This window comes from Pituophis catenifer, unplaced genomic scaffold (genome assembly GCF_029215685.1).
Source record: "Pituophis catenifer annectens isolate HBS135680 unplaced genomic scaffold, rPitCat1.0.hap2 SCAF_3, whole genome shotgun sequence".
NCBI classification, from domain to species: Eukaryota; Metazoa; Chordata; class Lepidosauria; order Squamata; family Colubridae; genus Pituophis; species Pituophis catenifer.
The window spans coordinates 114,990,939-115,006,244 of NW_027256883.1; the positions used below are offsets into that span (position 1 = coordinate 114,990,939).

General features: G+C 37.9%; 1 protein-coding gene across 4 annotated transcripts in view; it reads left to right on the forward strand.

The window, feature by feature from the left end:
- Positions 1–3,310: 3,310 nt before the first annotated feature.
- DHX9 (DExH-box helicase 9) overlaps positions 3,311–15,306 on the forward strand; it is a 35,106-nt gene continuing 23,110 nt past the window's right edge. Inside the window, exons 1-7 of one of the 4 annotated variants that reach the window (XM_070940946.1) lie at positions 3,311–3,410; positions 4,346–4,484; positions 5,299–5,484; positions 6,085–6,199; positions 7,699–7,820; positions 8,356–8,504; positions 14,757–14,803. In XM_070940946.1, the coding sequence (XP_070797047.1) occupies positions 4,374–4,484; positions 5,299–5,484; positions 6,085–6,199; positions 7,699–7,820; positions 8,356–8,504; positions 14,757–14,803 (730 nt within the window). In that variant the 5' untranslated portion in view covers positions 3,311–3,410; positions 4,346–4,373. Of the gene's footprint in view, positions 3,411–3,622; positions 3,844–4,345; positions 4,485–5,298; positions 5,485–6,084; positions 6,200–7,698; positions 7,821–8,355; positions 8,505–11,940; positions 11,965–14,756; positions 14,804–15,306 lie in introns of those variants that run through there. The other 3 variants (XM_070940948.1, XM_070940947.1, XM_070940949.1) reach the window with 3 other exon arrangements.

The window sequence follows — 15,306 nt, forward strand, 5'->3', positions numbered from 1 at the left end:
CACTCAATGAAACTAACTTGTTATATTTTTTTTAACCCATGCTACTTATAGCAGATATTCCCTTTTGCTGGTCAAATAGAAAAAATAGTGTTAAATACATCCTGACCATTGTATGTTTAGCATACAAGTATTCCTTGGATTATGACAGCAATTGGGATTAAGATTTCATACCCCTGAAAATGTATCTTAAAATGTGTTGAACATCTTGCCTGTTGCATTAGAAGATGGGCAAGATATTCTTCATGAGAAATTGTTCAGCCCTTTGTTTCTAAATGAAGATTGCCTTTTAAAATTCTTTCTATTATACTGGTAATCCATTAGTTTTTGGTCTTGTAGAAAACAAGGAACTTCAAAATCCAATCATATTCTTTCTTTATATCTTAATTATAATGTGCTTCCAGGTTGGGTTTTAATGAATAATTGCCCACCCATCATTTATACTTGCTGTTTTTTCTATAACTACCATTAATTTTCTTGCTGCCGAAATTCCATCAGTGAGAAAAATATACAAGGGCTTCATGATGCCTTTTGATAGTTACAAGTAGGAGTCCTCTGCTTAGAAATACTATTATTGTCTGAGCCATACACTTGAGTTGGTCGAGTAGGTGCACTTTCAAAACTAATATCAAATGTATTTCTGCTTCTGTTAATATGGAAATACGTTAAATGTTGACAGAACTGAGGAAAACAAAGAAGAAACCACTGATTGTTTCATGCAGCTGGTTGCCTGCTGATAACTGACTGCTAACTACTGCTAATTGTTTCCCTAAATGCTTTGATTGAATAAAGATTGTTTCCCAAGTGACTGTGCAATGTGTCCAATTGGAGTATTGCTTTTGATTACCCTTTTGAGGTAGATGGGAAGTAATTGTTCCATTTTACTCTGCCTTGCTTAGATCCATTTGTAGTACTCAAATTTTAGAACAAGTTCAGAGATGGTTACTGAAGTGGTGAATGATGTGGAAACCAAATCCTTTGAGGGACAGTTAAATAATTAGATTATAGGAAAGACAAGTGAAAGGAACATATAGTAGTGTTTTCAAATACTTGAAAAGGATGGGTTGGCTTATTTTTTATTGACCCAGGGGGCAGACAAGATCCAATGCCATGGCAAACATAAAGAGGAATTTCCTGACTGTATGAGCAGGCTGCTTTATGAAGTGGAGTTCTCCTGCAACGGACTTCTTTGAACAGAACCTGGATGGTCACCTGTCAGAGATGCTTTAATGCAGTGACCTCCAACCTTTTGGGCATCCAGGACCAGTTCTATGGAGAGAGGTTTTCCATGGACTGGTGGGGGTGTGGTTTTCCTGTGCTGCCTGTATTCCGCATATGGGGCTTCGATTGTTTGCATGTCCCAGTTTCTGGCATGCTGCGGACCAGTGCCAGTCCACGGTGTGCCCCCCCCCCCGAGCTCCATTTTCGCTGGCAGAGGGTTGCAGGAGGCCGTCCCAGCTGAAAACGGGCCTGTGGGGTGCACTTGGCCCCCAAGTTCCACCTTAACTGGCAGAGAGCTAGCAAAAGAAACTAAAAGCAAAACAAAACAAAAGCAGAAATGTTTCCCCTTTTGCATTTGAGCATCCAAGAAGGGACAGGAAAGGAGAAAGGGAAAGAGGAAAAACAAAGAAAAAGATGGGAAGATGGGAAGAGAGCAAGGAAGGAAAAAGAAGGAAAGAAGGGAAGTAAGAAGAAAGGAGAATAAAGAGGGAAGGAAAAAGAAGAAAACAAAGGAAGGAAAGAAGTAAGTCCTGCCTTAGGACTTGGCCAGCAACAGCCCTGCTGCCTTTTTGCCATCCCTTGTTTCCTCCTCCTGACCTCTCCTTGTGGTCTCCCATCCTATCGCTGAGGATGCTTTGGTTACAAAGCCAGGTGTCCTCCCATGGAGAGGGAATGGGCCTCCCTCTGACCCACACACCATGAGCAACATGGCCAAGGAAAACGTGAACAGCAGCAGCAGCCTCGAGGAGGAGGTAAGCGCAGCCGGGCACCCCCTCGGGGAAGCGGGACTGGGCTGGGCTGTGGGGTCCTGGTGCCCTGGGAGCTCGAGGGTCAGGCTGGGCGCTTGCCCTCCGGTGCTTAGGGCTCTGGACAGCCTGCACCACTGTTTGGGGATTCATATGGCATAAGAGGGACAACGAGGCTCCTCTGGAGGACAAGGGTTTGGCGCTCTCCCTGGTCTTGTCTTCCTCTGCTGGAGACAATGGATCCCCCCAGCCCCGCCCAGGCACCACAGGTGCCCATCTGACACGAGTGATGTCAAGCTGGCCACGACCATCCCAGACACACACACACCCCAAGTTCAAAAACAACCCTGATGCGGGCCTCAACGACACCCCTGCTCTAAAGGAATGCAAATGATTAGCTGTCCACAAGGAATATATTGTAAATCCATTCCCCACCATCCAGACAGAGCTGAAGAAGCTTCTTGGATGAGAAGGGGAAACATCTTCAATGAAAAACAAAGTCCGGTTGCCTCTTGAAAAAAGAAGCTTTGGGACAACCATGACCTGGATGACTTTCAAAATGTTTAAGAGAGCACTTTGTTATGTATACAGAATAAATGAACCTCAAGAAAATTCTGGGTGAAGATTTAAATGCACTTGAAATGAGTCTACTGCAGATTTGAATAATATATAGCTGAATAAAACCAATAATTATATCTGGGCTTGGGCAAAGTTAATAGTATTCTATATCCTTGAAGGAGTTAATTAATCCAACAGGAGGATTTTATGTTGCCATGTAAAACAATCACTATACTGCTTTTATATACTGTACATTCAAGCTTATATGCTAAGCCTGCACCCTCAGTTTTCCTTATAAATTAAGCTACCACTATGGTTCCTACTCCCCAACTTGCAATCATGTATGAAGCAATTATTTCATGAACCTGTGAAATAGTCTTTGACCCATAAGGCTTTACTGTTATTCGTTTAAGGTGCCCCAAGTATTGTGTTTGCTAAGACAAATGAGATCCCTTCTGGGAGATTCCCACTTAAAGAGTACAATATTATCAATAGGTTTCTATGATGACCTCTTAGCATGTCATCTATCATCTGTTCATTACCCCAAAGAGAAGCTTTTTATAATCCTTTTTATTTTTATGTGATTTCCACGAACGAACACATTATACACAACTCCCATTCGGAAAACCTGTACACGCCGTTCCCCTATATACATTGCAATTCTATGTCTTCCCACGGGAGGCGCTGTAGTCCTCGCGCTTCCGCAGAGACATTCTTCGAAACTAGACCGTTAGTCGTGCAGTTTAGCTCTGCGCAAGCGTAAATCCGCCGCCATCTTGAGGATGTGCTGAGAACGTGAATCTGCGAGAGGGGCCTACGTGCAGCGAACGACTTTCCGCACTGCCTCGCCTTCCTCGAGACAAAGTGTTCAGGATCAGACCAGACCAGGTTCGGTTGTGTCTATTAAAAAAAAAACAACCTTAAGTATATGTATTTTTGCGCAATGGGGCAGTGTGTTTCCGGATGTAAACCCCATAAAATTTAGGGAAGGAGTGCGCAGACGTGACAAGCGCGGCCCGAATGCGCGTGTGCGGAGGGAAGAGGGAACGGGCTAACGGCGAAGAGCATGCGCAGTAGAGCTGCTCGGTTGAGAGGGAAACGCAGCCCTTTTTCCACAGAGGTGGGAATAACAGCAGCTGCCACTCTTCAGATGCGTTAGGCTACAACTTGCATTGAATGTGGTGCTGTCAAACCGCTTTGGGTTGTTCAGCATCTCTCAAGCTGAGCGGGAAAAGGTCAATTAATCCATCTAAGGTTTAACAAACCTCGCTTGCTGCGTTAAAAGAAGAATAAGCCTACCTAGAAGGGATTTCACTACAAGGTGCGCATCTCCATTCGATTGAGCGCAAGATTTGAGTTAAGCAAATAAAGGGAATAGAAGGAGTATTTTAACTCGAATGGGAAAATACTGTTTTCCTGAGATTACAAGGCCCCTTTCCTAGTATCTGAAATAGCAGCTAACAAAAATAGTGGGAAATGGGCTTGTTGGGTGGGTAATATGTCCTACCTGTAAGGATTTTTAGTGTTCCGTTTTAAAATTATTTCTGATATAAAAGTGAGTTATAAAGTGGTAGAGATATTTGTTGGTAACAGGAAAATACATGATTAATAAATAATACGTATAAGAACCAGAAGGCTATGATTTCCTATATTTACTTGGAATTGAATGTGTATGCATGTGAGAGAATACACAACTAATTATTTTCAAGTAAAACTCCTGAACTTGTCCTGTGACCAGCTATTGTTGTATATTGCATTTGTGCAGAGGCTTGTCTCTGTACAAATACATTGGCAATCTAATGCTTTCTACTTTTACTCCATAGGTTCTGTCTACCTCAAGCTGTTTCTGTCATGGGTGATGTGAAGAATTTCCTATATGCTTGGTGTGGCAAGCGAAAAATCACCATTGCTTATGAGATCCGTGCTGTGGGCAACAAGAACAGGCAGAAATTTGTGTGTGAGGTGAGCATTGAGCACTGCCCAGAATAATTATTCACCAGCTCCCTTCACAAAGATTTGTCTACATTTTCTAAATTTATATTACATACAGAACTACAATATATGGCTTAGCCAGAAATAAAGGGACCAAGACTTACAAACGAAATATATTTATTTAGATACAAGCCAGTCCAGGTTAAACCCTTGTTTGATTCCTGTATTTCAGGGAGACTTAAGCATGTATTTAGCTTTCTTAGTTAAATTAATAATGCTAAAAATGATTTACCTACATAAATTATGCCCTTATTACTTAATTCAAATCCCATTGCTCCTCCAGTTGGACCTTAAGGTGGCTTGCAAAATGAAACAAAAATATCTAAAGTATAATAAAACAGCTAAAACATTTAAATGATATACCATCTGTTACTTAGAAAAATTAATTTAGAGGGAAGGGGTTTTTTTTTATATATTTGCGTCATGACTGGAACTTGCTGGAAAGAAAACAAAGGTAGAGACTTGGGTCGTAATGGAAAACAATCAGAACCTGTATTGATCATTTGACTAATCCAAAAAAATTGATCATAGAGAGAATTGGGCAAGCACGCAACATTTCTGGGTAAGAGCAACAGTACATATTGCTACTACTCTCATTTGAATTGCACTTTTCATGTCAGATTAACCATGGGAGCTGCAAATACAAATCCTGCTGTAGGATTTGCTATTTGATCAAGGTTGCTTTAAGAAGACTTGCAAAGCTATGTTAATTGCATTTTGTTCTGAACTTATTCAACAAGCATGTTGCTGAAGTTATTTAGCAATATATTTATATTTATAATAGGTTCGTGTGACAGGCTTCAACTATATTGGTATGGGCAATTCCACCAACAAGAAAGATGCTCAGACCAATGCTGCAAGAGACTTCCTTAATTATCTTGTTCGTGTGAATGAAATCAAAAGTGAAGAAATTCCAGCTTTTGGAGTGAGTGTTACTACCACCTGCAGAATATGTGTTATATTTTATCATGTATGATGCTTATGGTTTGTTTGTTTTTTGCACTATTTTGTTGTCGGGAAGAGAAGCAGTATTTTTTATTAATAACAGTATTTGAAACTTTTTTTCAAAATGTGTTTTAAGAGAAACCATATTTGGAAGTCACAATTTTTTTCTTTTTTTGCATTGTTCTAAGGAACTTGCTTTATATCCTTCATTTCAGATGCTGAATATTTTGATTTATACAAAATTTATTTTGAAAAGAAAAAGAGAAGACACTATTGGGAGGGAGAGGAGCATTTATTCAGATTTTTTTTGTCTAGAATTCTGTGAAATTTATCCATTATATATGCATTCATGATTAGAGGCCTGAGATTTCATGAAGCACATTTTAAACATTGAAAAATGTCAACCTTTTAAAATCAAGTTAAAGGATACATTCTATCTTGTGGGGGTGGGAACCAACAGATTTGTAACACAGTCATGCATAGAAATGCAGTTGTACATGCACCTTTGTTTTGTAGCAGTAAACCTGACTTATATAGTAATTCTACTTGAGAGTACGTCAGGCTTGAAAATATACTCTTAGTAGAGTACAGGTTGCAATTTTACAGAGTTTTTGATCATGCTTAGGCAGGAGCAGTGGGTACGCCTACTGAAGGTGCCTCTGGAGCAGATGTTGGAGACGGACCTGATGCTCCTTTGGGGGGGCCAGTTCCCCCTCATTTGGCTCTCAAATCAGAAACAAGTAAGTCGTTCAACCTCTGCACGCTCAATACATTGTTTATTACCAAACAAATTAAAATGGTGTTTATTAGGCAATGGAAGTTCAGTCCCATCCACCAATGTTCCAACATAATTAACTGACTTATTTGCTTTTTTATACTTAATCTGGATTCACATAGTTCTTGACAAAATATTTTTCGGTATTTGTAAAACTTGTGTTTTTCTTCAATAAAAACCTGTTTCAAATGTCAAATATTCTGCATTTTTTTTTGTTTATTAAATTTATTCACCACCCATCTCACTGTCACAAATCTGAGCATCTTATAATACATAAGACTATAGTATAAAAGATTAAAACAGTGAGACAAATAGATTAAAATTAACAAGAAATGATGATGGTTTTAATTTAATTTTATATGATATTTCTATGGCTTATTCATTTTATTTTTAAGTTGTTATACCCTGCTTTACAACTCTCCAAACATTAGGAAATATGGTAAAAAAAAATTGTAGAAAAAGCCAAAATAATTATTTTTTCCTTCATTTTTTCCTAATCTACTGTATTTTTCGAAGTATAAGACGCACCTTTTTCCCCCAAAAAAGAGGGTGAAAATCTGGGTGCATCTTATACTCCAAATGTAGCCCTGCCCAGCTACTCAAACAGAGGTTTCAGAGGCTGAAAAAAGCATCAGAAAAGAAGCCCCAGAAAAGAAGCCCACAAACAGAGCTTCAGAAAAAAAGCCTACAAACAGAGCTTCAGAGGCTTTTTTTCTGGAGTTTTGGAGGCTTTCAGAGGCAGGAAAGAAAGTTTTTTCTGAAATAGAGTTTCAGAAGTTTCAGAGGCAGAAAAAAAAGCAAGGCACAGAGCTCACAACCAAGGAACCTGTTGCTAAAATTCACCTCTGGGAATAGCTGATTGGGGGTATTCCGGGAGGCCGATCTACCTGCCAAACAGCTTTTTTCTTATTTTCCTCCCCAAAAATTAAGGTACGTCTTATACTCCGCTGCGTGTTATACTCTGAAAAATATGGAAAATTCCTGAAACACCTGTTCTTGGAATTAGGAAAAAGCTGGAATTTATAATCATAAATAAATCAAAATAAGCATCTATTTATATTTGGCATTTATTCTTTCACACTTAAAGCAAGTAATTTCAAAAGTTAGAGTTAACCAATTTTAAATACATTGGCAATTGAGGGAATGAACCCTCTTTTTCCTTTCCCCAGACATAAGCTACAATTCCTGTTTGTTCTTGTTTATTATGAGTCATTAAGATAAATGAAAAAAGATTTTCTAGTTGTCACTGTCCCCACATCTGTTGAATTTGATGTTATAATCAATCTTGAAAGCTGCTCAGAAATGTCCATTATTCTGTTTTACTAATAAGGGTGTGTATTGTCAGTTTCAAATGAAGCTTATTTGGGAAGGACAAAGACAGGTTCAGACATTTATATTAAAACTTATCTGCATCACAGATGTTAATGCTCTTAGTAACCACGTTTTTTTCCCTCCTACTGCTAGTTGCTGATGCTACTTATACTGAAACAGCAGTTGGAAATTCTGGCTATGGTGGAGCTCAGTGGGACCGTGGCGCTAACTTGAACGATTATTATTCCCGGAAGGAAGAACAGGAGGTCCAAGCTGTAAGGTTTTTTTTCTCAAAAACTTATTAACCAAGCTCAATTTTCATTATAAAGAATTGTTTGTCAACAGTGCTATCATTTTCTTATTTAAATAAAACAAGATAATGATGCAAGACTAGCATACTTTAGCACAGATATAATCCTATAGTTAAGTATATATATATATTATGCTATATATAATCATGCTAACATTTTGACAGTTTTACTTTGATTAACTTAGTTATTTGGTTATAATGTTTAGTTATTCTTTTGCTAATCAAATCTGTAGTAATGTATCTGAATTGTAATACAATAATGCTGTACATTCTAGGAAATAAGATTCAAAGGGTTCCTATTGCTATCTGTTCAGAGTTCTCCAAGTAAGAACATAACTTTTTGAAGCACTAAATCTTACATTTTCTGGGAATAATACACTTGGTTATCAGAAAATACAATTAAGTGTTAAAAGATCTTTTTTACAGTAACATGTAATCAAATTAATTTGATTAATAGTAGTGTTTGTAACAATCTAAAGTTAATTGTTTCTTGCTACTAGACTTTGGAGTCAGAAGAAATTGATTTAAATGCTGGCCTTCATGGAAATTGGACTTTGGAGAATGCTAAAGCCCGTCTGAATCAGTTTTTCCAAAAGGAGAAAATCCAAGGCGAATATAAATACACTCAAGTGGGACCTGATCACAACAGGTTTGGTAGTTTTTTTTTTCCATAAAGGTGATGTCATTGAAAAAGATTTTCCTTGTTAATAGCTGGTTGTATGCTCTTCATATCTAAATAAAGAGATACTAAATGCCTTACCTATGGCACGGGTGCCACAGGTGGCACACGGAGCCATATTGGTGGGCACACGAGTGTTGCCCTAGCTCAGCTCCAGCACGCATGCGCGCACTGGCCAACTGATTTTCAGGCCTTCCGGTCCCACCAGAAGTTGGGAAACTGGCTGTTTCTGGCCTCCAGAAGGCCTCCAGGGGGATGGGGAAGGCTGTTTTTGCCCTCCCCAGGCTCCTAGAAAGCCTCTGGAGCCTGGGGAGGGGGAAAAAACGGGCCCACCGGGCCATCACATGCCAAAAGCAGGGAAGTGTGGGGGGGTCACGTGCGCATGAGCGGGAGAGCGGGGCGCATTGAATTATGGATGTGGGTACCCGCAGCTGCGACCCCCCACGCTCCCCCCGCTTTTGACACGCAACGGCAAAAATGTTAGCCATCACTGCCTTAATGGTTTAACAGAGTAATTAGGCATAGGCTGTTCCATTTAAATGGTCTAAACAATGTAACCAATGGTTATTATTTCTTGCCCTCTTTCCTTGAATTTGGAAATAGTTTTCAATCATTTTGTAGTACTTAGTTCTGTCTCACAATCTATATACTAGTCATACAGTATCTTATTAAATTTGAAAAGCAGAAAATCCTGGGAATAATGTTTGCTAACGGGATGATGTGTGAAAAAATTCAGTACCATGCCTGTTCTTAAAATCTGAATTACAATTGGAATAAAAGCTCATGGGAGAATGTTACTGGGCTCTTAAAGGAGTAGGGAAGATAAAAATTACTTGTAGAAAGCTAGTGTATGCACACCAAAGCAGTTCAAATTTGCATTTGTTTTACATGCCTGATGTTTATTTTAATCCCATTTGTTTGGAGATGCAGTTACTTTCATGTAATCCCAGAAGAGGTTTATAATATAAAGTGGCTTGCCAGTCAAACCTTGATATTTGCAGTGTGTTTGACATCTAATTGATATTGCAAAGTTCCTTACAATATTAAATAAAGCTGTAGTAGTAAATGTATTATTGAGTAAATATATAATAGGCTGATAAAGAAATAATTCTCTCTCCTCTATCTCTGCCTTCAGTTTTTCTTCCTGTTCCTACCTGTCCTTCAAACATCCAAAATTAACCAAGGTGAAGCTATTCACCTTCTAATAACTTCATAAATTAATCTTAGTTTTGTTGGTATCTCAATTGTATTTTTTTCATGAACATTACTCTAAAAAAAATCTAGTTAAACATTTGCTTTTACATGATATATACCTTCTAAAATGAAATATAGCTCTCTGAATACTGAACAAGAAAATAGAGCTGCACATAGCTTTGGATTCAATATTCAAAAAGGAAAAGAAATGAGGGGAAAAGCTACCAAGGCTTCTAATGCCTTCCTAGTTTGACTCCAACAAATGATAGATGATGCCTGATGTAGTTTGATATGTAAATTCAGAGGTTAGATTCAATTTCTGATTTGAAATACTTCATGTCATTTCCCTTTCAACATCCATAAAAGATAGTTCTTTGTGCAGTTGTTGTATACTACCAGGATTATCATATTTATTAATAGTAGTGTTGCTTTATGTTTATCATCAGTCTGACATTCAGAAGTGAAGTAGCTGAGACGTTTCCCATTCCCAGTTTGTCCAGAAAAATGCACTTGCCTAATTTCTTCATAAAATTGGCCTTTTAGATTTTCTCCTCTATAGCTCTTGAAGTTCTGCTGTTATGTTTTTTCCCCAAGTACAAGCTTTATTTAATATTTACTTGGTGAAGATGGAGGCATGGATGACAGTATGTTTCTCGGTCTGTTTGCTGTTTTCCCAAGAGCATTCCAGGGTGTAGAATTTGTTACTCCCAGGAAGGCTTGGATGGATTTCTTGCATCTTTAAAGAAGAAAATTGTGTTAAAAACATCTAAATAAATAAACACACTATGAGGTACCCAGTTTTTTAGGCATAAATTGGCATAGTTTTAAAAAGAAGAATAACGAATGTACTGTCAGTTATATCAAACCTGTGTAATTTTGTCTGGGATAAAAAGCTCTTAGAAGATAAATTCCCGTGGAATTGCAGTGTTTAATATGTTTCTGCCAAGTACTGTATCCCTTTTTTCCCCCATTTTCTTTTTAAAGTAATGATGTGAGGTTTTTAAAATAAACAAACTGAGAATTTTTTCCCCAAAACACTCACTCTCAGCGTCTTTCCTAGTAACTGACAGTAGCTGAACTGGGTTCATCTGGATATGGGGGGAAAGTGAAGGGGGTGGTACATTGAAATGGTACATTTAAACAAATCAATTTCTTAATTTGGAAATTAGTAATATTGAAATATTAATATTTAAAAGGTATTAATAATATCTTTTAAGCTTCAGAACTTACACCGAAGGTACAAAATTGGCACATATGTTTAGGATTAAATTCCACTAAACACACCCAAACTTTATTTTGTTGCTTTTTGATCTAGATTTGATACAACCTTCTTAAGCCTTGGGTTCTTGTGCTTCTTTTCATCTTTTCTGCTCTTTCAGGTACCAAAGATTGTAGTCTTCTATTTCCCAATTAACTAGAATTCTCTGTTATACCCAGAATCAAAGTCTGTTTACCTTAAATTGGTGGCTTTGTGATTCTGAAAACCCAAAATGAATCATTTTTGTGCAGTCCTGTTTTTTTTCCCCATCAATCACAATTCAAACTGACAGAAATTCACATTAATGAATAACTGGTTAATTGAAAACTGGTAGTTAGTACTTTGAATTTCTTCCTATATGCATGGGGTGGTAGAAAGAGCATATATGCTCAAGGCTCCAGTAGGTTGGTTGTGCAATAAATATTTAAAAATTTGATTAGTATTGTATTAATTACTAAGTTACTAATTAGTTTGTTTCATGAAATAGAGGGAATTATTTTGTAGAAATACAGTCTTGGAGATTTCCCTGTTCCACATAATGGAACAGAATAGGTACTTAATTACATACATAATTATGTTGGTGAATGTGTAAATCTGTGATTGGAAGCTAGTATAAAGGTATTTTTAAAAAACCTAAACACATTTCCCTGTTGCACAAAATCAATTTTCCACCAGGAAAAGGACTTCAGTAGTAATTCAATATAAATTCTATGCTGAATGGGGTGGCAACTGCGACACCAGAAATTTTTGCTTGTTCACACATGTGCTGCTGCTTAGGCTGTACTAAGCAATCACATGGGACTCTATTGTAAACTGATTTCTGGTGTCGTTGTTCCCCCCCAGGTGGAGGAAACGAATTGAGTGCTGAATTTAAGCCTGGCTGAGAAACATACTGACATCGGTGTCATTAATGAAAGGGTGGCTGTTTGTCCCTGAGAGCCAGTGGTCTTCTGATTCATGAAGCCGCTGTGCCTGAAGGTCAGTTCATTGGTGGCTTAGGAAGGAGCTAAGAATAAACTTAGTATCATCTAGTTTGTTTTTTTGTCTGCAGTGAAATAACTAATATATATTGACATAGCTTTACATATAACTTACTTTTCTTACAATATAATAGGAGTACTTGACGCATTACAATTATTATTTTATCTTTAAAAATAATCTGTGGAGATTGTCTCTGCAAGATTTTAAATCTAGTCATCTCTGCAAAACCTGGCTAAATTCATATCACTTCCAGAAGAAATGCTCAGAATGATCAGTCTAGCTCCTGTGATATTGAATATCTGATCTCAAGCTTCTTTAGCAGTCCTAGAATGTTTAAAATTAAATGTATTTCCTTAGAATAACTAGTAGCCTGTTTGTATGCATGTTTATGTAGCTAGAAATATCTGCTGAGTAAATGCTGAGCAAATGATTTAAAAAGCATATGCCGTAAATACTTGTAGATAAGCTAAGAGTTTTAGGTGCCAAAATGCACCCAAACTCTCTGTTCAGTTTATCAATGGATGGGCTTATGAATGAGTATATACAGTAATGTTTTTTAAAAGTATGCATTTGATTAATTGATTGGTTTGATTTGATTTCTATGGCCATCCATCTCAACAAATGACACTGGGTAGCATAAATATAAAAACAAATTTAAAATAATTAAAGCAATACAAAAATATATGGCACCAGGTAAAACTATAACCATGGATGTTAATACAACCAAGAAATGGGGCCCCAGGCCTGGGCACACAGCCAAGTCTTCATGACCTTACAAAAGGCTAGCAAGGTCTGGGTCTTCCTGATCTCTGAAGGGAGAATGTTTCAGAGGGCAGGGGCTACGGTGGAGAAGGCATGTCTCCTGGTCCCTGACAACTGGTATTCATTGGCTGATGGGACCCATAACACGCTCAATCTGCCAGATCGACATGTAGAAATGACTGGGAGAAGACAGTCCCTTAGGTAACCCGCCTTGAAGCCATAAAAGGTTTTAAAGGTGATAACCAGCACTTTGAATTACACCTGGAAGCATACTGGTGTTACATGTGTTGAATATTTGACACCATTTACTACCTGTGCACTTGTCGATGAGAAAGTCGGCAGTTCAGTTCGAATCCCTAGCGCCATGTGATGAGGTGAGCTCCCATTACTTCTCCCAGCTTCTGCCAACCTAGCAGTTTGAAAGCACGTAAAAAATGCAAGTAGAAAAATAGGGACCACCTTTGGTGGGAAGCTAACAGCTCTCCATGCGCTTTCAGCGTTGAGTCATGCCAGCCACATGACCACGGAGATGTCTTCGAACAGAACTAGCTCTTCAGCTTAGAAACGGAGATGCCCCTAGAACCAGAAACAACTAGCATGCATGTGCGGGGGAACCTTTACCTTTACCTTACTACCTGTGCAGTTGCATTCTGCACTATTTGAAACCTCTGAATGCTTTTCTTTTCTTTTTTTTTATAAACCTCTGAATGTTTTTCAAGAGCAGCCCCATGTAGAACTCATTGCAACAATCCAGATGAGAGATCGCGAGGGCATGAGTGTGAGCAAAGACTCCCAATGTAGGAATGGGTGCAACTGGCGCACAACTCTAAGATGTGCAAAGGCCCTCCTAGCCATTGCTACCTCCTGATGTTATCGCAAGAGCTGGAAGTACAAGAGGACCCCCAGATTATGCACCAGGTCCATCTGGGGCAGTGCCACCCTCTCCAGGACTGTCTGTATATCCCATATATAGTCATTGCTAAGCCCATTTGTGGATAAACAAACCCTTGAATGTTTAACCAACATACCATGAAAAATATGCTACCCAAAAATAACCCATTTGTGAAAATTGGGGTTGATTCATCTGCAGATGGCTGATTTTTATGGTATTTTGGTTAAACATTTGAGGATCAGATTATTTGTTTGAACATTAATGCATGTAATAAGCATAGTAGAACCTTGTTCACTAAAACGTTTAGGTAAAATTATCACTATAAATTTATTTTACCAAATAAGAGTATTCCTAACTGATCAGATCCTAAAACAGACTGAAATAATCACATCAAGTTTCCCAGTTTCCCCCCAAATAAGACATCTCCTGATAATAAGCCCAATCAAGCTTTTGAGCACATGGCAATAAGGCCAAGCGCTTATTTCAGGGTTCAAAAAAATATAAGACGGTCTTATTTTGGGGAAATACAGTATTTGTTTTAATTGTTTTATTGGAAGCAAGTTCCAAATTTGAGCATATATTCCTTGGACATCTTGTTAATGATGTATTGCCTTTATAGAAAGAAAGGTATGTATCTAGCCAGTTTGATCATATATTGGCTCCCCTAAGGCAGAGGCAAGCAGAATTCTAATCAAGCATTTGTAATGTGATCTGGGCCTTTGGTGACTTGCTGATTTGTTTAGTCTGCAGAAAGAATCCAATAAAATTCAATCCAAAATAAAATTTTATTTTGCATGAATTCTTTAATCCTGGTTACATTTTCATTTAAGAGCTTCATGGTTCATCTGTTAAACTTTATCATAGCTCCCAAGAAAAACAGTTTACAGATTCTAAATTCTTTCAGCAGTATATTAACCCCTAAGGCATGACGGGAATTGTACATGCTTGGAAAAACTACTATCTAGTGTTGCTTCAGGGTAGAATTATTTTAAAATGTGAATTCTAATTCAGTGTGTGAATATTTGAATATTAATGGATTTTATCACAGCATTTTGTTAGACAACTATGTTGGAAATCCCTTGTTTGATTCCTCAGAACTAAAGCACTAATGCTGCCTTCTTTGAATGTGTTGCAGGAGCTTCATTGCAGAAATGACTATTTATGTCAAACAGCTGGGCAGAAGTAAGTCCTTACTGGAAATGAACATCATCTCATAATATATCAATCCAATTTAAAAGAATTATTTTCCATTTAGAGAAATTAGTGAGCCTGAATTGATTCAGTATACTGGAATGCTTCTTGTTGATTAGGAGTTTGCAATCAGAAAACTTCCAGACTGTGAAATACCCTTTCCCCGCACCCCCATCACCTGGAGTTGTCATTATACACAGCTGACAAAATGCCTATCTATATAGTTACTAAAAATACTATAGCTATATCACAATTTAAATACAACATTCCTAAAAATTTCTGTTATGTGTAAAATTTCAGAGTTCACACATGGATGACTTTTAGGCAGTTGTGACTGTTGTGTTTTAACTTTTTCATTCTAAAGCAGTTTCTTAAGCTTGGTATTTTCTAGATATGTGGACTTCAAATCCCAAAATTTCATGGCCAGCATGGCCATTGATGATAATTCTGAGAGTTGAAGTCTACGCACCTGGAAGTTGCCACAGTTGGGAAAC